Below are 25627 nucleotides of genomic sequence, written 5' to 3'. Positions count from 1 at the left end.
TTTTTCCCTCAAGGATCCCTCTGTCCTTCTATTCAAATGAGGATTTCTACTGAATGAATATTAATCATTTTACATAGGAAAAAAAAAGCATAAGCGAGTAGGGTTTAGAAGAAAAGTAGTTGGAAAAAGGCATCTTCTCTGGTATACCAGAAAAAGAGTTAATTTACATGAATAATCTAGTATGCATATCACAGAAATAAATTATAACCTCTATGCTTTTCTTCCTGACAAAATGATCTGTAATTTACCTGATAAATCACCCGGAGGTATTTGTCTTCCCTTGTTCTATTAGCTGTGTATTGAATTACTTGTTTCCTGTTTGGAATACAATACAGTAAGTGTCTACCACTAATGGGTTTACTGTTATGCTCTCCCCTAATGAAATTAAAGTGTACTTTTAAAAAATGGATCCAGTAGAATTTTCACAGAATTTTTATGCTATTTTATTTTATCAACAAAAAAATTTGCATAATATAGTTCTAAGTCCAGTTCTGCCCTGCAAACTGAAAGCTTGGCTCACTCTGTATTCAGTTTCTAGGTGCAGATTTTCAGCAGTGCTCAGCATGCGCTGTTGCTGCAGAGGTTTTTTGGATTGTTCAGAATTGCTGAAAAAAAACCCTGTTCTGAATGGGCAATATAAGGTGTAAAATACTGGTTTGGTTATTCTATTGCATAGGTCAGGGTTAGGTGTTTTTTTGTGAGTCATTTTTAAATTATTACACCACCAGCAGTAATTCATTGCACTGATTTATGTAAATAATGTTAGCACCTGCTGTAGGTGGCACCAGGCACCTGTACTGACAACAGCAGTTATGGCCTGTTAAGTGGGAAAGGACTCAGCACGGCTGAATCTCAGGTTTCCCGCAAATTTTTCTCCCTCCAACAAAAAAATCTGAGAGGAACGTGTCCTTGACTGTGGCATGTGAATGCTGTTGCGTTTTCTCATGCCTTTGGAAAAGCAGCAGTGCCTGGCAGAGATTTCACAGCCCATTAGGACTGGTTTCCAGGGGTTATCTCAAGATATCCAATCTGGACTTAAACTTTGGTGCTGCAGAGGATCTAGCTGAGAAGCAAAATGCTTGAAACTCACAAGTCTTCTTGCAAAAATTTCTTTGGGCTTTTGGTTCATATGATTTTTTACCAAATATATAACACATTAATATTACACATTTCAGAGTCATTACATTGTCATGGCTTAACTATGATTAGCTTAATCTGTTAAAATAATGAATAAATCATGGCTAATAATATCTTTTCTTGATCTTATTATAGTCTCTGAAAATCAGAACATCCATAACAAACTCAGAATATATGTTCATAAGTCACAATTCCTGAACTGTTTCTAAATGTATTTTGGGGCTCAAATATAAAAATATGCGTCATGACTAAATTTAGAAAGCACTTGCAGTTTTGAAATACATCGCTTCAATATCTCTGAAAAGAATACAACTGTTAAGTTAAGGGATAGTCTACGAATGCCTCTCAGAAATGTCAGTTATTTAATGTCTGTGACATTTCTTCTCCCAAAGCAAAATAAATAGAAGTGGTTTGCATACTCAAACTGGACAGACAAGAAAAGAGGTAGACTTTTAAATACGAAATTTCCAACTGATCTGAAAAAATTAGGTGAAAAATAATTTTCGGAAACAGTGATTAAACATAACTTTGTAGGTGACTAAACAGTTAAAAGCCAATGGGATATTCAAATTAAAGGCACTTCACACAACTGTGGGCAAACTTTGCTGGCATGAATTGTCTTAGCTTCACTAAAGTCAATGTCTGCTTCAGCTGAAAATCTGTTCTCCGGTGCACACAAACAAAGGGTGAGGAGACATTTCTTATTCACATCGCAAGAGAGATCTGCAAAGGCCTGGGTGGCTGTGATGCCAACAGGCATGCTAATGCAGTATTAGAAAGTATTAGAATGAGGCCAGACTGCATGTCTGCCTCTGGTCTCTCAGACGAGCATTGAGGAGATGGATAGGATGGTACATACATCACAGTTTTGCAGAACTAGGGCAGGCTTAGCACAGAGCATGTCTGGACTGTTATATTTGGGATCAGCCAATAGTCTAAAAACTTAAGAATATGAATGTTGTTTGACAGCATTTGTGAAATCCTGCTAAAACAGAAGACTGGGGCTTTACAGTCCTAAATGTCACTGCTGGAACCATTGCCAGGACATCAAACCAGTCAAAAACCCCTTCTGTGTCAAGGCTAGGCTGAGGACTAAAAAGAGTCAGGAAGTCTCCTCCTGAAACGTTGCAGGCACTGTGGTCGGGGTAGGCACTGCTGCAAGGGTCCTGCTGCCATGCGAAGTCACAGTGTCTGTACAGTGATTGCCAAACATGGGAACTGACCTCTACAGCTCAACTTGTGAAGGTTTACCAACCTTCACATCAGCCATGAGACAAATACGACAGTACGATTCCTCTCTCCAGCTCTATGTCCTTCTGAGCCTTCCTGTTTGAAGCCATGATCCAAACAAGCTATGAGATAATTATTACAGCCACAATTAGTCCAGCCGCTCCTCTGCACTGGAAATAAGACCCGTCAGGAAAGAAGCATTAGTCTTGGCAGACTTAATCTTTGCTTATTCTGATTTTTAGTTCAGATCAGAGAGAAGCCTAGAGTTCCCAGGGATGCTTCTAGGTGAGACCAAATGTGATTCAGAAATCTGGGAGAGAATTTTCATTACTGTTCAAGCAGAACTAAAACAGTTCTTTGAACTTTGCTGCCTTCTAGTAGGTGTTTGTGGTGCTCATTTAGTGAGAAGGGAAGGGCAGCAAAATTAGTTTGTTGTGTTTCGAAACGTCATTGGTTTAGCTGTTTCTGATAGATTTAAAACTATTCAGTAGGCTTCCTTTCGTAGCATCCATACCTGTATAAATGAACCTTACCCCTGGCGGTGCTTCAAAGGCAGGCAGCTTCAAAGATTCATCTTCATCTTCATTCCATACCTAGAGGATGTAACTCTTAACAGAGAAACATGTGCTTGCTCTCTGCTGTAATTATTTTTATTTGCCGTAGGGAACCTTCAATTCCTTCTTTTCTGAATGGTCCTTCAGCCTTTTAGTTTCATTAATGCTTCCCACCAAAACCAATTAGTGATGACAGTGTGTGCCCTAGTTCGTCTCATAACTTGTGTTCTCTGGCAAGCTGTTTATGAGGACAAGATTGCAATCTGATTTATGATGACCTTATGATTTTTATTTTAAGTAAGAAACCAGAGACTGAAACAACACAGTAAGCCATGTAGTCAATCCATCTGCCCACACAAATTGTTCTATAAGGCACATTTCTCATTATTTTTATCAAGTTTAGCTTTTAATATCTAGGAGGCTATTCTACAAATTAACAGACTTCTTAGTTTTGCCACTAAGACACTTAGTTTTCCCACATTTTGCTTAAATTTTAGCTACAATTTTTTCTGGCTGTATTAGCTAACGATAAACATCATTCCATCAATGATCACTAGCAGTCTGGATGGCTACTATTTGGCCTTCTATTCAGAAGTGGTGCTGATTTTTGAAACTATGAGTTGTGTCCTGGCTAAAATGCAGTGCAATAGTGTTTCTCTTAGCGTGAGTTTCCTCCTGTTAAGCAGTTGGTTCTTCATTTACTCATGGGCGTTCCCTAGATCTACACAGCTTCACTATTCTGTAACTTTTAGTGGCTGCAATCAGATGTAACGTTGATTAGTACTGAAAAACACAAAGATAGATTTTTCAACAAGGGCTGCTCTTTATTTGGCTTGATGCAGGGCTACTTGATATCTGGTTGGCTTCCAGTCTAGCCATTATTTATAACGTACTGTCCTGTAAGCATTTGACTCAACCTTGGCTGAGCAGGCTAAGCATTGTGAAAGCCAATGATGAAACCTCATCTTTATTAACTGTAAATCATACTTTTAGTTATTTATCTCCCCTTAGATGCTATTACTGGCTATACTAGCTAGAATTAATTTTCTGATAATGAGGATTTGGCTGTTTCTCTCGCTGTCGGGTCCATTTTATGTGCTGTACACACACAGGTTACCCACATCGGTATTTTTTGTCATCTGAGCTGTCTTTATAGCTGCACAGCTAGCAGTGAAGCGCACCATTCCAAAAGTCGAGACATTTTATATCCAAAAAAAGGACAATCCAACAGCACTGAGAGCTTTCCTGTTTCGTGACTGTGGCAATTCACTGATTCCTGTTGCATTGTTCTGACTGGCATCTCTGCAACTCTAACCCTGAAAAGGGTGAAGGGGAGCTTTGTAAGGTGTCTGACCCATATATTGCTACAGACTCAATATTGCAGGACTGGATGATCAGACTATGATCTATGCCTAATGATTATATGCTTAAGGTTATGTTTAGTAGACATGTATGTCCAGAGTAGTATGTCCAAAATGCTGAGCAGAAGTGGCTCCAATGAGGGGGACTGATTAAATCATGCAGAAGGGTGAACCCAGAGAAAAATATAGTGAAACTGCCTTTTTAGGGCCCAGGTACCCTCCTGTCTGACATTTTCCTCCTTCCTAGACTATTTGTAAGAATGTGATTTATTGCTCGCTTTTCCCCCACTGTTGTTCTCAGCTTCTGCAGTGGCATTGGAATGAACACTAACACTTTTCCAAGTTTCTGACTTCATTAACAGCCCACAAAACTGGACTAGAGTCTATTAATTCTTGACTTCTTCACTTTGTAATAAGTTTCTTCTGTTCATTTTTAGCTATAGCAGAAGCTTAAATCTCATGTTATTAAGATTTTGGTTTTAAGCAAACTTCTTTTTAGGGTGGGGTTTTTCCGGCTTTAGTTAGTAGAGCAGGGTGACATTTAGCCTTAGTCACTCTGGTTTAACTATTACAGTCTTGCGAGACAGGGCTGTCTCCAACCCCGGATTACTGACGCAATCCTGATAGTTGGATGCTGATTTTTCACCAGAGTGATCTTTTGTAATACTGTAGCTCAAGTAGGGCGCAGTTTTATATGACTGGAAATATATCAGTGTGTCAAGGTTAAGTCACTGCGTGGCAGCCAGACAGGCATATTTTACACACGCAGATGAAATTCTGAAACTCTGCTCATGTGGCTTAGCCACAGCTGTAGCTTCTTTTATTATCTAATTCTCCTAAAAGGATTCGCTGTGGGAGACAGCAGGCTGCTTGCAGTTACCGCTTTGCTCTGTGCAGTTTACAAAAACTCTCTCAGACTCAAAGCAAGAGTATGGACCATACTTTATTTGAATTCCTGAATTAAATAAGTGGCCAGGAAACCCCATAGAGATTGGGGAAGGAAGCATAAAGTTGAATTGATCAGATTTACTAGCCCAGTCCAACCTCTGGAAATCAAACCATATAAAAAAAAAAGTAAAAAAAAAAAAAATAATCCCTTCAGATAGTCTGTATTTTTTGCTTGTTTGTAATTAGACACAATAAAAGGGTTCTGATCTTCTAATAACTGCTTTTCTCCAAAAGTAATTTCTCTCAATGTGACTGAAAACATTACAGAGTTCAAATTTTCACAGCGAGTAACTACAGTGAGGGACTTAGCTCTGTGGGATCCAAATGAAAAGCAGCCTGCTTTTCAGAAGGGTTGTAAGTTCCCACCACGCAAAACACTTCCAGAAGTTCCTTTTAGCTAGATTCCTGAGTATGAGTCTGGGTCCCAGTGTCAGGCTGCCAAATTCAATCCCCCTAGAAAGAGGTCGTATTGCCAAAATAAGCAACTTAATTTTTAACCAGATTTTCAAAGTCAACAACCCAGTGCCCCCTACTGTCCAAGTACTCTTACTAGCAAGTAAGAATTACATTAAAAGGCTTTCTAACCACTATTCTTCTATTTAATTTCTGTCCTCTGTCTTCTTACAGTCCCTTTTAAAAAATCTGTTGCTACATTTTCAGAGTGTATTCTGATTTTATATTCAACAGAAGACATGAGCCTTTCTTAATTCACTCTACCAAATCTAATTGTGATTCGTATCTGTCTAACGCTGTTTGTGTTGAAAGCCTTTTAATTGTTCAGATAGTCCTTGTGAGACAGGACAATAAAATTCTGTAGCACAGAAAAAGCTGCTGGATTGACATTAAAGATATGAAGATTAAATAAATGCCAGGAATTGCTTTTAGAAAACTTCTGCTTCTTCAACAGGACCTCAGAATGGCTGTGGTGGTTACTTGACAAATTCAGCTTCCAGCTTTGGCTCTCCAGTCTCCAATGTGACCAGAAGATATGAGAAAAATCTGGAATGTGTATGGATCATAACTGCGCCTGTGAACAAACTGATCAACCTCACCTTCACCTCATTCGTGCTTGAAGCACAGTCTGCTCAGGCTTGCCGATATGATTATGTCAAAGTAAGATAACTGCGTATTTTAACAAGAAAATATCAGTGAGATACAATCTATTATCCTCTTCATGAGGCTAAAACTTAATTAATAGAAAATGGTCTTATGAAGAAATTAAATTGTTTAATATAATTACAATTTTTTTGTTGGGTTAGATTACTACTCCAGATGACATCCTGCCTTTTTGGAAACCAATAAGAGTTTTAACATTGTTATGGGGACATGCTTCTGGTCTTAGACTGCCTATATAAATGAGTATTTATTTCACAGAATAGAAACAAAACAAAACTCAAGCACTTTGAAAATAAACTTGCAGATTCATTATCACACACAACTGCTTGAAAAGACTTTAGTTTATAAAATTTTGAATAAATAAGTCTTGACGCTCAATGCTTACCTGTGAAAGCTATTTTCTTGGAGATGAGCGTAGGATAGCAGAATGCTGCTTAGCAAGATCCATGAAGGAGTGTTATAGATGCTGTTGAGCACTAGAGATGCTCAATGAAAGTAGGAATGAATTCTACATTTTGGTGAATAAAATCAATCTTTCTCATTGAAAAGCGCTTTGAGATTACATATAAAAAAGAAATCAGAATGCCAATTTAAAATAGAATAAATTTTTCATCGATTTGCTGAGACAGGACCAGAATGTTCCATAATGAGATTTACAATGTCCGACAGAATTAGTTAATATGGCAGTGAATAATTGTAGTCTTCAAGAACATCCTGTTAAAGCACAAGAGCACCTACTGTGCTTTCAAGTAAAAGAAATTGTAATGTCAGGAGAGGTCAGAGAATTTTATTTCTATTTATTTGTTTATTGTGCCTAAACTGTTAGTGGCTTATATACTTTTCTTATTTCAGGTTTATGATGGATATAATGAAAATGCCAATTTAGTTGGCACATTCTGTGGATCTACAACACCAGCTCCTTTTCTTTCTACCCACAATTCCTTAACTGTGGCATTTATCACAGACAATTCTGTGGAAAGGGAGGGTTTCAATGCTACCTACGCCACAGTGGATCGTAAGTATACGTATATATGTATGTATATATATTGTTGTGACTCTTTTGTGGAAATGCATATTTGAATAATAAATCATCCAAATTTGTTCTAGATATAGGGCTCAGGAACGGGCAAAGACAGTTCTTAGCACAGCATCTATAAGCACGCTAAAATCAGCACTGCTACAGGCCAGTGCAATTCTCTTCGGTCTTGACTGGTTGCTGGGTGGCTGTCAGTCTGGAGTGCAAACCAGTAACACACACTGTTAACAAATACGCTGATACTATAGGGAACAAACATCTATTTGAGTTTTATGACATACAATGACACAGCAGAAGCATGTGTTTTCCTCAATTTTTTTTTTCCTTCTAGAGAGTCACAGGTAAATACAAAAGTATATTGTCCAGTATAGTTTTGCTCAATAAATATTTTTCCCCAGTTGGAAAGGTTTTCACTCTATGATGCATTATTACTGTTTTACACAGGACTGTGTGGAGGAATTTATAATGCAACTTCTGCATCCCTGACTGCAACGTCTCCTAACTTCCCAAATGAATATCCACCGTTTACTCTCTGTACTTGGGTCATTGATGCCCCTCCGCAGCAGCAAGTCAGGGTGGTGGTAGATGCCTTCCACCTCCATCCCAGCCAGGACTGCTCTCAGAACTACCTGGAGCTCCAGGACTCGCCAGCAGTAAGAAATTTACAGTTGATACCGTTCCCCATTCACATTCAGCTCCTTTCACTCTTTGTAAAGAGAGGGGAAACCCATCATTTGGCAATAGATTAATTGATGATTCTGTGTGAGGGGCACATCCAAAGCACTTAAGGCGTGTTAATTGCTACACAGACTTCATGGAAGCACACATTGAATTAGACCTGCTAAGCGTTACACAATTTTTCACAGTTGCACCAAGTAACAGAGCTGCCAAACGTAACACCCAGAAAATACTGCCCAACAGCAAGTTTTCATAAACTAATTGTACTTCCTCCCATCCAAGAACCATAATAAAAATGAATATTCATGCCAAGAAGAGTGTTTGTAAAAAGCACCAGAAAAAAACCTGTTTATATCCCTTGCATTATATTATTCTAAACCTTCTTCATTGTTTCTTACTTTAGCATGAAAATACCTGTTACATTTGATTTGTTTCTCATAATAATTGAACATAAAATGTTGAGACATTATTAAGTGATTTCCACAAGAACTTTAAAATGCGTTTGTATAACTGGTATAGAAAGTGTTGAGAGATTTATTCACCTCAAGTTCAGTAAGTAGAAAACTGAATTATATCATTAAGTAACATTTGACATGTATTGAATTCCAGCACAGCCAAGGATCAGTCCATAGATTCTGTGGCACTGAAACTTTTCTAATCCCTGAATTTTATTCTTACGATCGCACGGCCATTGTGACTTTCAAATCAGATGAATATATGATTAACAATGGAGTCAGATTTACCTATCAAGCTACAGGTAAGCTTGAAGAAATGTCTAAAAAATTTACCTACCATTCTCTTTGTTTATTCCATACAGTGAAATGCAATACAGAGATTTGAAATGCTTACATATTTCTGGTTTTCTGTCTCAAGGTTGCAGCAGAGAATATAACCAACCATTTGGTTACCTGAAGAGCCCTGGCTGGCCTGGTCGTCACCCCAATAATATGGACTGTTCTATCATTCTACGAGCTCCCCTGAATCACACAATTTCTCTCTTTTTCCATGCTTTCAGTTTGGAAGACAGCATCCAGTGTTCACATGATTTCCTAGAGGTACCAAGCAAGTATACACATTTTGTGGACCTGTGTCAAAATCTGCTGAATTCAAAGGATATTAATAAGCTTGGATGAAGTCTGAGCTGAACTGACTAATTTATTGCTACAGTTTTATGGTGAAAGGTACTCATATGTCTAGTAAGAGGTTAAATAATACACACTATAGTAAGCCCAAAACCAATGAATAAATAGTTTCATTATCAGCTAGCTCATCTTTACCTAGCTCTTGTTGATGTTACCCAGTTAACAGAGCAAGCCGGGATAGTTTTCATCCGATATTAACATCTGTGCATGAACAGAAAGCCATAAAACTGAGTGCTTTCGTTCCAGCAGTAGATTCCATCTGCTTGATATTTTTCTTAAAAAGAATGTTTTTTTCTAAAAAAGCATTTTTTCTTTTAAAAAAAAAAGGAGCTCTAGTAACAAGTGTAGGATACTTGCAAAGGTACTTTGTGTCAATAAAAAGCATATCCTCCTACACAATCCTCACTCTGTCCTTCCACGCTTGTTGAATGTTTCCCTATTCACTGGTCAGATGACAAAAATCAGATGTCTGTGGCAGAATCATTATTTAGTTCTCCTTTCATATCCTCTTTACTGTCTCAAGAAATGGATCTGTGCACCAGCATTATTGGAGCTGAGAAAAAAACATCAGATTAAATCTGAGCTATGTAATATGATCTGTGTCTTAATGTGACCAGGGGAAAAAAGTGGTCTGCAGGGTAAAGAATTAATCTTTTCATCTGGAATATTAACATTTCTTATGAAAAGTGAAACATGGGCTTGAATTGCAAAAGCGCATCTTAGCCACTAGTCAAGTAATGTTTTCAGTCAGGAGATGTACCACACCATAAAATTTAGCTACCTGTTTCTGATGATACTTGTTCTGTGCAATTACTTACAAAACTCAGACAGACTGGTTAATGATCTCTTTTTCCTTCTATAGAGGAATATATAGTAGGAAAAATAATAGTATTAAAAAGATAATGATGGTATGCATGCAAGTCACTACATGGTTTGTGCTTACATCACTGCATAATTGTACTGGTGTATAACTGGCATAGGGATTTAATGTTGACAATGTTTTTTTGTGTCCCTTGAAGGTCAGAAATGGGAGTGATGTGCAATCACCACTACTTGGCAGGTTCTGTGGAAACACTGTGCCCAGTCCCATCTTCCCCAAAAATCATGTTGTCTACCTTCGTTTCAAGAGTGATTTTTCAGGGGCTCATGATGGATATGAAATTACTTGGACTTCATCATCAAGTGGTAAGACTGTAATTAAAAGTCATTCCACTTAGCAATTCTACATAGAGGGAAAACACAAAAATGTGGAATTTAGCCTGCTCAGTTTGGGTCCTGCCTCAGCAACACTGAAGATCTTCCCAAGCACCCATAGTCCACCCTATTCAGTCACTGGAGAGAGGTAGTTTTTCCTGAAAACCAGTGGGGCAAGATCCATTTTATGTGATGGAAGCAACTCCCTCTCTCTAATGTTGACTTTAGCAACCTCAGAGGATGTAGTCCACTTAAGATGAAGATCTACCTCTTTCACTGAGAGGTCAGAAGATATCAGGTCTTCCAGGGGATCAGGCCCAGCCAGCACGGAAGGAAGGCAGGTCCTGCTTGACCAACCTGATCTCCTTCTATGACCAGGTGACCCGCTTAGTGGATGAGGGAAAGGCTGTGGATGTGGTCTACCTGGACTTCAGTAAAGCCTTTGACACTGTCTCCCACAGCATTCTCCTAGAGAAGCTGGCGGCTCACGGCTTAGACAGGTGCACTCTTCGCTGGGTAAAAAACTGGCTGGACGGCCGAGCCCAGAGAGTTGTGGTCAACAGAGTTAAATCCAGTTGGCGGCCGGTCACGAGCAGTGTTCCCCAGGGCTCAGTATTGGGGCCGGTCCTGTTCCATATCTTTATCAATGATCTGGATGAGGGGATCGAGTGCTCCCTCAGTCAGTTTGCAGACGACACCAAGCTGGGCGGGAGTGTTGATCTGCTGGAGGGTAGGAAGGCTCTGCAGAGGGACCTGGACAGGCTGGATCGATGGGCTGAGGCCAACTGTATGAGGTTCAACACGGCCAAGTGCCGGGTCCTGCACTTGGGCCACAACAACCCCATGCAAAGCTACAGGCTTGGGGAAGAGTGGCTGGAAAGCTGCCCGGAGGAAAAGGACCTGGGGGTGCTGGTTGACAGCCGGCTGAACATGAGCCAGCCGTGTGCTCAGGTGGCCAAGAAGGCCAACAGCATCCTGGCCTGTATTAGAAATAGTGTGGCCAGCAGGAGTGGGGATGTGATCGTGCCCCTGTACTCGGCACTGGTGGGGCTGCACCTCGAATCCTGTGTTCAGTTTTGGGTCCCTCACTACAAGAAGGACATGGAGGTGCTGGAGCGTGTCCAGAGGAGGGCAACGAAGCTGGTGAAGGGCCTGGAGCACAAGTCTTATGAGAGGCGGCTGAGGGAACTGGGGTTGTTTAGTCTGGAGAAGAGGAGGCTGAGGGGGGACCTCATCGCGCTCTACAACTACTTGAAAGGAGGTTGTAGCGAAGTGGGTGTTGGTCTCTTCTGCCAAGTAACTAGCGATAGGACGAGAGGAAATGGCCTCAAGTTGCGCCAAGGGAGGTTTAGATTGAACATTAGGAAAAATTTCTTTACTGAAAGAGTGATCAGGCCTTGGAACAGGCTGCCCAGGGAAGTGGTGGAGTCACCATCCCTGGAAGTATTCAAAAGACGTGTAGATGAGGCCCTTAGGGACATGGTGTAGTGGGCATGGTGTGTTGGGTTGATGGTTGGACATGATGATCTTAGAGGTTTTTTCCAACCTTAACGATTCTATGATTCTATGATTCTATCTTGGGATCCACAGGTGGTGGTGGTGACTCAGCCTACTCCATTAATAGTCCGGTTGTGATATGCCCTAAGACCTAGGCACTGCTAAGCCTGAAGAGGACTGAAATTTGCCCCAAGAAAATAACCTAACTATAATGCTGTGTAGTGACTACATCATAGGCATATTCATAAATGGCTTATGAAATGGCAGCGAATAGCTGGTAATAGTTTGTTCATGACACTAAGTTACTGGAGGCAGGAAAGCTCAGGGCCAGCTGAAAAGCACTGCAGAATAACCTTACAGTATTGAGTGGCTTGGTGATGAAAAGGCAGATAAGTTCAGTGTAGGGAAGTGTTGATGAAGAACGTGGGCAAAAAAAGACAATCCTAACTTTACTTACAAAAGTATGGGCTCTGAGTTGACTTTTAGTACTCTGAGTTGACTTTTAGTACTCAGCAACAAGATCTTGGGGGTAAAATAGTTCCATGAAAGCAAGAGCTCACTAATAGTCAGGTAGGCTAGCACAATGCTAGGAATTGTTGGGAAATTCTTATGTTGGGAAAGTCTTATGAGGAGCGGCTGAGGGAACTGGGGTTGTTTAGTCTGGAGAAGAGGAGGCTGAGGGGAGACCTTATTGCGCTCTACAACTACCTGAAAGGAGGTTGTAGCGAGGAGGGTGTTGGTGTCTTCTCCCAAGTAACTAGCGATAGGACGAGAGGAAATGGCCTCAAGTTGTGCCAAGGGAGGTTTAGATTGGACATTAGGAGAAATTTCTTTACTGAAAGAGTGGTCAGGCCTTGGAACAGACTGCCCAGGGAAGTGGTGGAGTCACCATCCCTGGAAGTATTTAAAAGACGTGTAGATGTGGCGCTTAGGGACATGGTTTAGTGGACATGGTGTGTTGGGTTGACGGTTGGACACGATGATCTTAGAGGTCTTTTCCAACCTGTATGATTCTATGATTCTATGATTCTATGAAAGGAAGGGAGAACAAACAGACAGCCACTGTGTAAATCCATAGTTCACACACAAATTGAATGATGTGCACAGTTCTGGTCTCCTCCTCTTATAAAGAAGCCAGCATAACTAAGTGCTCAACACAAAAAATGGCTTCTGTATGAGGTGTGCTGAGACTTTTTAATCTGATTAAGAAACTACTGAGATCTATAAAATTCAGTGATAATGCATGATAAATAGTGATCAACTGTTCATTGACTTTTCCCATAGAAGAACTAGAGGCCATCAGATAAAGCCAGGAGGTGGTAGGTTCAGAACAAACCAAACAAAACAGTTCTTCACCCAGTATGCAGTTAAGCTGTGGAGCTCCTTCCCATCGGATGCTGCAAATTTACATGGATTCGAGGGCTACCTGAACAAGTTCACGGAAGACATCTGATAAAGACTGTTAAATACAAAGATGCCATCTCTGGGAGCTGTGAGCTGAAAATTTTTGGAGACTGTGAGAGTAGTCTGGGGCATGATCTGCACATACTTACTCTTACTCTATAAACTTGCAGGGCATCTGCTTCTGCCCACTGTTGGAGATTGAATTTTGGTATAAATGGCCTTTAGTTTACTTAATATGACTACTTTCGAGTTGTTCTCTGTATTTTTCTATCAGATGAGGATTCACTACTTTTCATTCCAAAGAACAGCCAAAGAGAATTTGTCTCTAGTTGAGTAGTTGGGAACTGAAATGACCAAGGCACAGACTTAAGACTTTGGTTCCTGTTTCAAAGAGTTTTGGGTGTTTTGATTTGTAATAGCCAGCGATGGTCTAATGCCCATTGCATATTCTTCTCAGGCTGTTGAAGCTAGAGCCTCAGTTTTGTCTCTTATTGGAATGATGCTCTTTTAGCCACATTCATTGTTCCAGCTCCCAGCGTCTCTCTCTTTCAGTGCTACTACTAATACTGTGCTAATGTAGCATCATGTAGTATCTTGTGAAACTAAGCCTTCTAAGCTAATTAACAATGTTTGTTTCCAGGATGCGGAGGAACATTATACGGCAGCGCTGGCTCATTTGCTAGTCCCAGCTACCCTGCAACTTACCACAACAACACTGACTGTGAGTGGGCCATTACTGTGCCCAAGGGACAAATTGTCACAGTGAACTTTGATTTCATCAGCATCGATGACCCAGGGGATTGCAGTAGCAACTATCTGATTCTTTACAACGGGCCAGACGCCAGCTATCCCCCAGCCGGGCCATACTGTGGGATGGTATGTATTCCCTACTGTCTGTGACCCTGTAAGCAGTTAAAATGTATCTTTACTGTTCTGTATTTAGGATTGTTTCCCCAATTCTGGCACGAATTCCATACAGATGAGTGGAAGTGAAGGCATAAGGCTTGTGGCACCTTAGAAGCCTTCCGATGCAGACCTTACAGTGACATCTAGTGGGAGGCATCATCAAGCTATTTTGCTCTGTATTTAGTTGTATTCGTGATTTAAACATTTGTAATACCTTGAGGGAGAAATGCAAAAGCAGTATCTAGCACAGACCTGAGGTCCCTTCCACAGATCCGATCTGTGCCTCAGTTTTAACTCTCTGACTGGCTTTTCCAAAGGATCTTGGTGTTCTATAAAGTTTTTCATTTGTCTTTACTTTTAGGATACAAACATCTCTCCATTTACTGCTACATCTCATCAAGTCTATATAAAATTTCATGCTGAATATGTGACTTTACCATCAGGATTCCAGTTAAGCTGGACGAGCTAGAGCGCTGTCTAGAAGAAATATATTACCGTTCCTTGCTGTACTGAAGAGACTTGCGATCATAAAATAAGTTTGAAATTTGGTTATGATAATTGCAACTGAAGTAAGGCCTTTTAAAAATCACTGTAAGTGTAGCTGTTACAAATTTAGAATTCTGTCAAAAATATATGATCTCCCATTGTACTGAAAATAAACTATTACCTACCCAACTGTGAAAATGAGGTTATGCTGGTTTTTGAAACGTATTTTTTATATTCTTCTACATAATTTCAAACGCTCTGAGTAAATATGCCAAAAAAAGTTTTACATTTAATGCTACAGGAAGTGAATTAGCCAGGATAAAACATAAACACAAAATATTCAACATAAAGTTGATAAGAGAAGCTAAGATATGAAGTTGTCTTTAGTTAGTTCTATAGTTATGTGTTTTTGTCCCAAGAACCTTTGAAAGCGTTACCTAAATTTTTATTCAAACTACAATAAAATCAGACATTGCTAAAAAATGGCCCCTGTCCTGCTACCATTTACACACATAACTTTGCTGAAGAACTTTCTGTAATACTGTGGATTGGGTGTAAGAACCCAGCTGAATAAGTACTCAAGCATTCACTGAGGTTTAACACAGTAAGGATGAGCTGTGGTACTAAATCTTAATCACATCAAGAAGTTATGTCAGGATCATGTTCAATATACACAAATACCTGTGATTATATTTATTGAATTATATCTTTAAGCTTCAAAATCTATTTTACAACTGAATTTATGCAAAACTTGTGAGATTTTTAGTAACCAATTCATCTTCCTAGTCAACTTGTAGGCAACTTCCTAGACATTTGTAACACAGATATAACTTCAGAATAGGGCAAACATAAAAATATCAGTTGACTTGTGACTAGAATTAGTTTGTTCCTTCCCGAGGCTAACACACATCATACATAAAAAATGTTGTTGGCGGGGTCTGCAGAGGATGCTGATTCCCACCATGAAACATTTTTTGTCACAACCCAGAACGAATGACCAATTCATTTCCTGAATGTCACCCGTGATGGGCAGGCAAGAGGAATTTACATAGCAGCAGAGGAACATGGGCCTCATGAGGACTCTCACTTCATAACTATTACAAAGAGTCAGTCACAGTGAAAGTAATTCCTTTACGTGATTGCTGTAATAATTAATTATGAAATGACATTAAACTGTTAATGGCAGTTTTAACAAAATCTAGGAATTCTCTGAAGATTTGCCAGTGAATGCCGAAAAAGCCATCATTCCACAAAAATACAAAACTTCATAGTGGCTGAGGAGCCATCCTGGTTAAAAGAAAATGTAGAAAACACAAAACAGACAAAAAGGGCAAAAAGGTAGATGGCAAGCTATAAAGTACAACTCAAAATGATCTGGTAATAAGTTAGAAAGAGAGAAACCTATGAACTCCCACTGGCCAACAGAATTACATGTAAGCCAGCATTTTAGAATTGTCCAAGCACCAAGAAAAACCTAGCCTGTGTACAGGTGCTACTCCTGCTAACATGCTGAAGTATAACATCGAAAAAGGAGAAATATCTGTATTTGGATTAAACTAGGAGACATCTATGTCCTACTGAGCTGCCGGCAGAACAGAAAGTTCCTCTAATAAGGGAAGACATAAAAAGACCATATAGTCAAATTAAACATTTTCAGATTACTGGCCCGGAAAACTTTTGCTCACGCCAAACTGATTTCATATTAGCAATCAAGGGACAATACAATCTTTGTCCATAAAATGTTTTAAAAAGCCCATAAAGAGGATAGCAAGCAGTAAAGAAAACAAAGTCATCTGAACCACCTGGAGATAAAGCTACAAAATAAGCTCTAAAGATAGCAGTGTGTAAGACACTGCAAGTACAGTCAAGCGTGGCTTCGGCTGTTTGCCTGCAGAGATCAGGAGGACTTCATTTCTTCCTTGTGGACGGCTGCATCGCTGGGCTTTGTGAATGTCGATTGTGGTTTTGTCCTTCCTATGAATGACTGTGGACTTGGTGCAGGCGGTGCAGAGCAGAGAATCCCCTCAAGATCTGGCTGCTGTCTCTTGCTGCTAGGTGGCTGGTCGTGGACGCATCAGATTTTAGGCAACAATCGGCTTGGCGAGAACACTGTCATTTTCTGCATTTCAGCAGCCTGGAGCGCAGCTCAGCTGGAAGCCACAGGTGAAAGCGAAGGGCACGTCTCCCCCAAACAGCTCCCGGCCGCTGTGGGTAGTGCTCTGCGGTACGTTCATTTCTCTTGAACGGCCTGACGGACAATGAGTTCTCAGGTTAAACCTTGGCCTTGTCGGGAGTATGACAGAGCATAAACTGACAACCAATACAAACCTGTACATGGTTTTAATGAATGAAGTTAATTAGTGGCTTTTTGAGACTGGTATCAGCCACACATCGTACAGTTTATGGACACGAAGTTGAGTTCCCCGAGGACACCCCCGTCCCCGTGCTCGCCGCGCTGAGGCTGGCCTACTGTTGACTTTTAGTGAATAGTATGTAGATGCGCTCTGGTGACCTGTGATGTGCATGAGGCCATTCTGGTAACACAACCTTTGGCCTTAAGCTCTAGAGGGGAACTGCAGTTAAACTGATGAGTTTGCTGAAATTTGTACTTCAAAAAGATTCATTTCACTAAGAGAAAAAGCATGTTTCACTTTAAAGCAGGTTAAATGTTTTCAGATATTTTTTGATATGATAAATACTTGGTCTCGGCATGACTTTCTGTCACAATGTCAAAGAAATTTTATGGAATCATTGAACTTCTGCAGAAGAAAAGACTCAGGAGCACTATGAACGGGAAGAAGAGAAATTTGTAAGATTTTTTTTTTTTAATCTAACAATAACTAATGCTTGGTGCATCTTTAAATGTTACAAATACTCCATACCTGCGCATAATTTTATTTACAAATGAGTAAAATGCATGAGGTTCTTTAGAAAAAAATGAAAGTCCAGCAGAGAATTTGTGCTCATGAAGACTGTTGAATGAAGCTGCTGGTACAAGGTTCAATTGATCTAGCCCAACTGACTCTCGCCAAAAATAGTCAAAGTCTAAAATTAGAGTAAATTATCAAACCCATTCTTTAAAAAAACAGGAACAAAGTAACCCACTGCTGTCCTCTAACATTTTATATGAGGAACCACAACAGAAATACCACTGCAGGAGTATTAAAGTGGAGGTCCTTAGAGGAGAGAGCTGGTGCTAAGCCATGTTTCTGTCTTGGAAGGTAAGGAGTCATTTAAAATGAATGCACAGCAAAAGCAAACAGGAACAACTAAACAGATAATTTAAAAAGAATTAACTTCTGTGTGTTTTTTGCAGTGTACAATTCAAAAAACAAAATCTGTGTTTAATAAGATTTATGGCTTTATCTCACAATACTGGCATGAATATCTTTGCTTTTATGTCTGTGCACATTGCTGTCTATTTTATAGATAATGTCATAGTTCTGCATGCTGCGTGTCCATATTACGATACCTGCATGACTGCAAACAACCTCCCCCGTCAATGACAAAACACGGATAATGAACATGCATGTTTTTAACTTACGTGTAAATCTTCTGCATGTTACTATATATATTTATTCTTATATAAAGTATATTTTACGAGACAGTTATATATGAATGGTAAGCATTCCAAAGACTAGGATTTGAAGAATAAGCACTAAAAGGTCCGTAACAGTGTTTTTTAATTGCCCTTCCCATGTGGCGGGGCTATTCTTTATGAACAATAAATGCGGAGTAATTCTAGAATGAGATCATTGGGGCTATAGTTACTTGAAGTAAAGGAGAGAGAAGATATACAGCTAAAATGCTAGAAATTGTGGTGCTGGTCAATTTAAAACATTAGCTAATTTTAGTTAAATTTACAAAGCAATTTTGGCTGAAAAACAGTTTTCACTCAGCTCATAAAGCAAAGGAGGAGGTGTCTCAGTTTCCCACAGTAACTCAAGGTAAGTGTCCTAGGCATCAGAATTAGCATATTTAGTGTAATTATATTTTTGTCAGCTGCCAAACTAAAATGGCAGAATTATTCTGCAGTCCTGATTAAAATGAAATGTAACAAAAATTCATAGCATTGACTACTGTTCATAATAACAACAATAGCTACAATACAGGATTACTAACAAATAAATGTTTAAAATATTTATTAGCTGATAATAAAAATAGAGGCCAAATTCTAGAAGTTTGCTTTTATAAGGCAAAGATCAGCAAAATAAATATTGTGTGCCAGCTGTCACACATAGTTACTGTAATGTTGACGGATAAATTTTTAGTAGCAGTGCCTAGCAGTACAGAACCGTTTTTGCAGGTGCCTGGTGCTGTTGTATCGTTTTGGTGATACACTGACCTGCATTAATGTTGACCGTTATGATAGCTTTCCTTGGAGGGGAAAAACAAAAGGATAAAAATAGAGTAATAATGTAAAACCTCATTTCCTTGGTTAGAAGGACTACCTAGGACAGCCAGAGCAAGGGCAGCGTCAGAGCCGCTCGTCCCCTTGCTGCCCCAGCAGAGCGAGAGGAGCCAGCGGGAGGCACGTCCAGCGCTCGCTGCCCGCTGGAGCAGGCTGGGGGGAACCGGTGCAGGGAGCAACTCCCCCCTCCTCCTGCCACCACACGGCAGCTGCAGCTCTGCCATACGATCCTGGCCATGCCTCTACCTCAGTCACCTACTTCAGCCTGCTATCCTAAGGACAGAAGGCATAGGCCAGCCACTGCAAAGAATGCAGGCATTTGCTTTACAGAGCAAGTGACAAATTTAGAACAAATCTGACAGATATCAAAGATATTTTACAGGTGTTTCCTAAGTAAGAAATCTGTAGCTGGGTAGTACAGCGAGACTTAAATTGGAGAAGCCTGCACTGTGAGCTCAACCGCCGTAGATGGGGGGAGGGCTCCGCTGCCCAGTCCCCAGACACAGGCTGACCAGCCCTCTGGGGGGGTATAGAGCGAGCTGAGGATATTTGGGGTCAAAGGCGTTGCGGAAGAACCAGATGTACTGGGAAGAGGTGGTAGGGGATAAGAGAGGGGAGATGGGGCTACTGCAGTGGCATAGGCCCTCTGCAGGAAATTAGTCTTCGTGAGCATGACCGCTAATGGAATAACCCGAAAATTAAGTTTTCAAGATCGGGGAATGACCTCGGATAGTGTGGCACATGTACTTACCTTCCCACGCCTTCTCATCCAGTTGATATTTAGTGCTTCACGAGGAGCTGAGAAGCTTTAAAAGGAAGGCTTGACAGCGATTCCTCTTTGCCAAATCCAATGCAGACCTGACTAGGGTATTGATTAGTGCCTTTACTCAGATGAAAGGTTTGCTAAAGCAAGAACCAAAGTAGATCACATAGAAGGTGTGAGTGATAGATGAACTATTTACACAAGAGGATAATGAAATTAGGTGGATGGTACCAAAAAAACCTCACCCTGACAAAAGGGAATAATGACAATATGTTTATTAAGCAGGGAGTAATTAAATACTTCTACGGTAAGGGTAAAAGGTGGACATCCAGGCCACATGCAATGTAATACACTATCATTTTGGCCACTGCATAAATGGGGCAGTGAGAAGCCAGGTGAGCTTCTCATCAGCCATGATGACAGCGTTTTGTGAGTATCTTGTCACAGTCATGTGTACTTTATCTGTTTGTTGGAATAAGCAAGTTAGGACTATATTTTATAGACAATGAATCTGCCTAAGTCTTTGCTACTAAATGAAGCCTGCGATGGTTCTCCATGAAATAAGAACAGTTGACATGCTGGCACCTATGTCTTTGGGACAACTGACTGGTGGCAATCAGGGCATTTTCTTAGACAGGAAAGGGATCCTGATTCATGTACCTGCAGAAAAAAAGGAACTGTACATCATTGTCTTGTACATCTGAATGACTGTGTGTTCTGCTGAGCAATCTAGATGCAAGGAAGTTCTTCCAGCTGTGTTTTGTAAGAAAGATCTGAAAGCAGCCTGTAACTTCAGCAAAGGACTCCAGGTAGTAAACACCATTTAGGGATAAACATGCTGCAATTCTGCAACCCAGCATTAAATCCTTACATTCCTAGAAAAGGAAAAGCTAAAGTTACACCTCCAGCAATGTTTCTCCTTTACTGGTTTGGGCACCTTCCCATTCATCATCTTGGTTTCTGTGGATATTATTTTTAGGCTTCTAAGTAACACCGTGCAGTGCATAGGGAGCGTATATGCAAAATTCAAGGCTGTGGTTCTCAATGGGTGGCCTGGCCTTAGGTCATTTTATAGATTTAGTCATTAATTGCTCTGAGCTTCCATATCTGTTGAATGCCAGTAAGTAGGAGCTTCTAAACTCCTATTAACAATGTTATTCATGTAAATATATTCTAAGCAGTAAGGCTGTAACTCCATCATGGTGTCAAGGTCAATTAAAAGTGCTCAGAACCTAGGCCCAGCCTTGTGACTAATTTTGCAACTCGAGCCGACTAGAAAAGCCACAAAGAAACCTTAAAAAATGGAAACCACTGATTTCATTGAACCCATTTTTTTTTGCCTTAGGTAGCCTTTACCAAACTTCTGAGTGCTCTGAAACACTACTTGGCCAGTTCCTAGGGAGCCTGAGCTTTCCAGCTCCATAGCCCTGCTGCTCCTCCTTCCTCCTGTTGCTGACTGGGCAGAGCCAGAGCTCCCAGGCTCCAGGACAGAGCTGACCAACCGCCCCCAGCACAGCCCTGCCGCTGTCCAGACCCCTGCCAGGGCACGAGGAGCTGCCGCTGCTCAGAGCGCTCTGTGGGAAGGGCACCTGCATGCCCATTTCTCTGCAAATGGCGCCGTACCCGCCACAACCCACCTCCTCAGGTTTATGAAGTGCCTTCCAAGTGCTGAAGAAATGGAAACGGGTGTTAACATTGTATTTTGAAAAGACAGCTGTGTAACCACGTGAGGCTTGTAACAGGAAAGGCCGGATTAACCCCAGACACTGCGTTACCCCAAGTTCCCTCACCAATCCAGGTGTACAAGCACCCCAGTGACCCTGCTGGGAAACGGGCCACCACCCGAGCAGCAGCACTACGGGAGCCAAGTTTCCTCTCCTCAGGTGCCAGTTCCGCCCCCGGTGCCTGGCGCCATGGTGGAAACCACAGGGCAGCCCCTCTCTCAGGGCTGCACTCCGCTACCGGGCAGGCGACTTCCGCAGTCTGGCGGTGGCACGCGGCTGCCCAAGGCCGCACTCGGGGCCGGGCGGGCCACGCGGCAGCCAGCAGCCCCCACCGCTGCGCGTGCGCTAAAGCCGCACTCGCGCAAGCGGAACCCTGGGGGCTCGCGGCCTAAAACCCGCTATCACCTAGGGGACGCGCTTATTGGCCAGCGAACCTTCCTTCCGCGCCTCCAGCCAATGGCCAGAGAGTCGGCACGGAGGAGGCGCGCTGATTGGTCCAACACCATCCCAGCCGTGGGTGGAACCGCTCGGGCGGCCGGCCGGCCTTAGAAGGCGCGGGGAGCGCCCCTGCTCCAGGGAAAGGGCCGCAGCGCGCCTGCGCGCGAGAGCAGGGGCGGCGAGGCGGTGCGATGGGGCGTGGCGGGCGTGTGCAGTCGCGGGGAGACGCCTCCGCGCCACCGACCGCCGTCCCGCCGCAGCGCCGCGCGGTGAGTCGAGTCGCCCTGGGGGCAGCGGCGGGCCCGTCCCTCCCCCCGGGGGCGGGAGGGCGGCCGGCATCCCTGTCAGGGCTCCGCTGGGCTGGGCTGGGGCTGGGGCGGGCGCGGGGGGACGGGACGGGACGGGACGCGACCCCCCGGCAGCGCGGAGCGGAGCGGGCTCGCCGCCCTCGGCCCCCTCAGGGGGGGAGCCGTACCCGCGCTGTCCCGGCGGGCGCCCCCGGTCGGCACCCCCGCCCCGCCTCACGGTGTCCGTTTCTGCCCCGCCCAGACCATGTCCAAGTCGCTGAAGAAGATCGTGGAGGAGAGCAGGGAGAAGAACCAGCCCGAGGTGGACATGTGCGACCGCGGCATCTCCAACATGCTGGACGTGCCCGGCCTCTGTAGGTACCGGCGGCGGCGGGCGGGGAGAGCGCGGAAACTTCCTTATTTGTCCCGGGGCCAGCCGGGGCCGCCGCCGGCCGGGGGCGCAGCCCGGCCCTGGTCGCGGTGCGGGGGCGGTGCGGGCCACCCCGCTCCCGGCTGCTGCCCCGGCCCCTCGGCGCTGGCAGGGCGAGCGGAGCCGCTTCTGTGCTGGGGGTGTCCTGAAGCTTTGGGCGTCGGGGGCTTGGGGAGGGATTCGTGGGCAGGAGGAAATGCTCTGCTTCCAGCCCCCGACAGCACCATCACCACACGCGGGTGTGTTCCGGAGAGCCCCTGTCCCACTGCTCTGGAGGGACCGAGATTGGCGTGGGGACTCCGGCTTATCTCTCCCATCACCTCTGCCCGTGCACCGCCTGCAACCCTAAGCGCTCCCTGTCTCTCTCTGCGGTCATTCTGGCACTTGGGTGATGGGGAGACTTTACCTCCTGTCCGACCTTGCCTCTTCCTGCTACCGAAACAAAACCACCAGCCAAGTAGCATCTCCACTGGTTTGTGAAAGGGATAGGGTGACATTAGCCTGCAGCTAGGCATGGCTGGTCTCTGAAGGAGAGTGAGGTAATACTGTTTTACAGGTACAGCAATATCATACTTTGGATATTGCATGTGTTTCCAGAATTGTGACAGTATGTTGTTTCTGCTGTGTTGCATTTGCTGTAAATTAACTACAGCATTCTGGAGAACTCATGAATGAAGAGCAAGGCAGGTGACTTTACCTTGCTTTTGCTTTGGCTGAGAGTGCATATGATGTTATGGTACAGCTGATATGCAGTAAGTTAAAGTTGTGACTGGCTGTAGTGTGCCACAGGCTGAAATTTTCCTGAATGCATGATGTAATGAGAAAAAAGCAAAACCTAAAACAACCCATGTACTTGAAACTCTAACTGTATCCTGGTTTAACTCTTTGCTATGTTTGTTAAACTTCATAGCAATCCGGAGCAAGTTTATGTAACTCTTCTTACATGATGGAAATGAGTTCACGATGGAAATGAGTTCAGGGGAATGTGTGGCTCGCTATCAACTCACCATTGTCTGCAGATTCAGGAGCAGAGCAAAGTATCTTCAGTCCCATCAGTAAAGGATGAAGACTGAAGTACAGTTTTGCAGAACTAGGTCCTGTACTTAAGTCTTCATCCTTCACTGATTCTTTTCCTGCTTCTGAGTTGTGCGTTGGATTTCAGAAAAATTACAGTGTAAAGCCTGTCTATATGAATTCATGTTAAATAGAAAGTTTCACTGTATTTCTGTTGGATGAACAGTTGTTTGAGACAAAGTGGTGTTTAGCTCGCATTAACTACAGACCCATTTTTCAGAACTTATCCCTTTCAGGTAAACTAATGCAATAAGAGTATGGGGCAGCAACAGAGTACTGTTGCTTTTGTTAAGTAGACTTGGTGCCTATTAAACTTATCAACGCTAAGACACATAATTAATTAGCCAACTTTGATCTTTCAGACAGGGGAAAAAAAGATAATATTGAAGTACATCAGTAATGGTAAAGTAAAAAAAAAAAAGCTTTTCTTGTACAAAGACTGTCTTGGGTTTGTTGTGCAAGCAGGGTAAGGGACCACAATGTGCGACGCTGTGGTCCACAGGTGGTCCCTGATACCAAGTTGCTAATTAAGTATCTGGAGCTTGTTTGGCAGGGAGCTCACTATGTGAAGTGCAGACTCGTGGTACCCTAGTTACACTGCATCAGACAAGTCTATGTGAAGATACTCTTGGTGCACATCGTGTGACTTGCTTTAGTGTGGGGATTTGGGGGGCCTTCTCCAATTTGAGATGGAAGTTAGGGGAGGGGGAAATGATGACTGGTTTCTGTTCAGTTAACTGAGACCTCCTTGCTTTTTCAGTTACTCTGCACTCTGGCAGAGAAGGCATTATAAGTTGGGTGTGTTGTAGGGGTTTTTTTTTGTTTTTGGTTTTTTTTTTTTAATCATCAAGGTATTTGCCACTCCCTGTCTGGAGAAGGAATAATTTCCTCCAAATATGCCTTTAAAAAAGTAATCAATAGGTGTTACCTCTGAATTTTGGGTAATGGTTTGAGAAAATGTTAAACTTGCTTGTTTTCTAACTCTATCATCTGACTCCTAGTGGATGACGATTCCTAGCATAGATTGGGTGTTTTGGGTTTCTCTGGCTCTCAGAACTGGCAGGGAAGCTAAATGAGTCTGACCTGGTGCCTTCCCTTCTAGGTGTGTTGGATATCTTTCTGATACAGTGCAGTGTTAAAGCTTGCCTTTTCAGAAACACTGTTTTTTCCATGAAATAAAAATCTTTGTTAAAAATAACCATCATGCTTCATGCCCAGTGACTGTTCTTTCCTAACTTCTTGTCTTTAATGAGGGCATGTTCAGATATAAACATAAGATTAAGTTAAGATTGGAGAAACATTTTGGTGGTGTTTTCCCTGTTTTCAGCCATTTGAGGTTTAAGGACTTACTAGGTTGGAGGATACTCCTAAGTTACTGTGTTCAGTAGCCCCTGATAGGGATTTTGTCTCATGTAATTATTTAATGGTTGTGAATACCCTGCCCCCAGTGCCCAGTAACTCTTAAAGTAAGCTGCTCCCCCTAGTCTTGGTTATTTTTCAAGAAAAGGGCCAAGCCTTGTCCCACTGCATATTTGAGTACTTGCTGCAGAGTGGCTAGTGGACTTGTATTTAAGCTTGCTCAACTTAATTCACATAGAGTTAATGCAGACACCAGGATTTGGAAGCAGTGCACCGTGTAGCATCTGCTCAGTGTGCCAATCCTCTTCCTTCAGGTGCAGACCTGTTTTTATCATTTAAAAAAAAAAAAAAACATAAGTGATCATAGAAAACTGGTGTTATATGAGGGCAGAGAGGAGAAAAGGGAAAGGGGAATATGTGCCCTGACTTGGGTGGAGTTCTCTTCTGGCTTC

The 25627-nt window shown here is 42.4% G+C and overlaps 2 protein-coding genes across 3 annotated transcripts in view; both read left to right on the top strand.

Annotated features, from left to right (window-relative positions):
* CUBN (cubilin) overlaps window positions 1-14885 on the top strand; it is a 149051-nt gene extending 134166 nt beyond the window's left edge. Inside the window, exons 60-67 of the mRNA XM_075143880.1 lie at window positions 6138-6343; window positions 7199-7361; window positions 7827-8035; window positions 8670-8817; window positions 8934-9115; window positions 10222-10387; window positions 13938-14173; window positions 14565-14885. Of these exons, the coding sequence (XP_074999981.1) occupies window positions 6138-6343; window positions 7199-7361; window positions 7827-8035; window positions 8670-8817; window positions 8934-9115; window positions 10222-10387; window positions 13938-14173; window positions 14565-14672 (1418 nt within the window). The 3' untranslated portion in view covers window positions 14673-14885. The remainder of the gene's footprint in view (window positions 1-6137; window positions 6344-7198; window positions 7362-7826; window positions 8036-8669; window positions 8818-8933; window positions 9116-10221; window positions 10388-13937; window positions 14174-14564) is intronic.
* Window positions 14886-21942: 7057 nt separating this feature from the next.
* RSU1 (Ras suppressor protein 1) overlaps window positions 21943-25627 on the top strand; it is a 111366-nt gene continuing 107681 nt past the window's right edge. The window contains exons 1-2 of one of the 2 annotated variants that reach the window (XM_075143866.1): window positions 21943-22294; window positions 22575-22686. In XM_075143866.1, coding sequence (XP_074999967.1) covers window positions 22217-22294; window positions 22575-22686 — 190 coding nt within the window. In that variant the 5' untranslated portion in view covers window positions 21943-22216. Of the gene's footprint in view, window positions 22295-22574; window positions 22687-22923; window positions 22982-25627 lie in introns of those variants that run through there. The other variant, XM_075143867.1, reaches the window with a different exon arrangement.

This window comes from Calonectris borealis, chromosome 2, assembly GCF_964195595.1.
Source record: "Calonectris borealis chromosome 2, bCalBor7.hap1.2, whole genome shotgun sequence".
NCBI classification, from domain to species: Eukaryota; Metazoa; Chordata; class Aves; order Procellariiformes; family Procellariidae; genus Calonectris; species Calonectris borealis.
The sequence above is the reverse complement of the archived record's forward strand: the minus strand, read 5'-3'. Positions and strand labels throughout refer to the sequence as shown.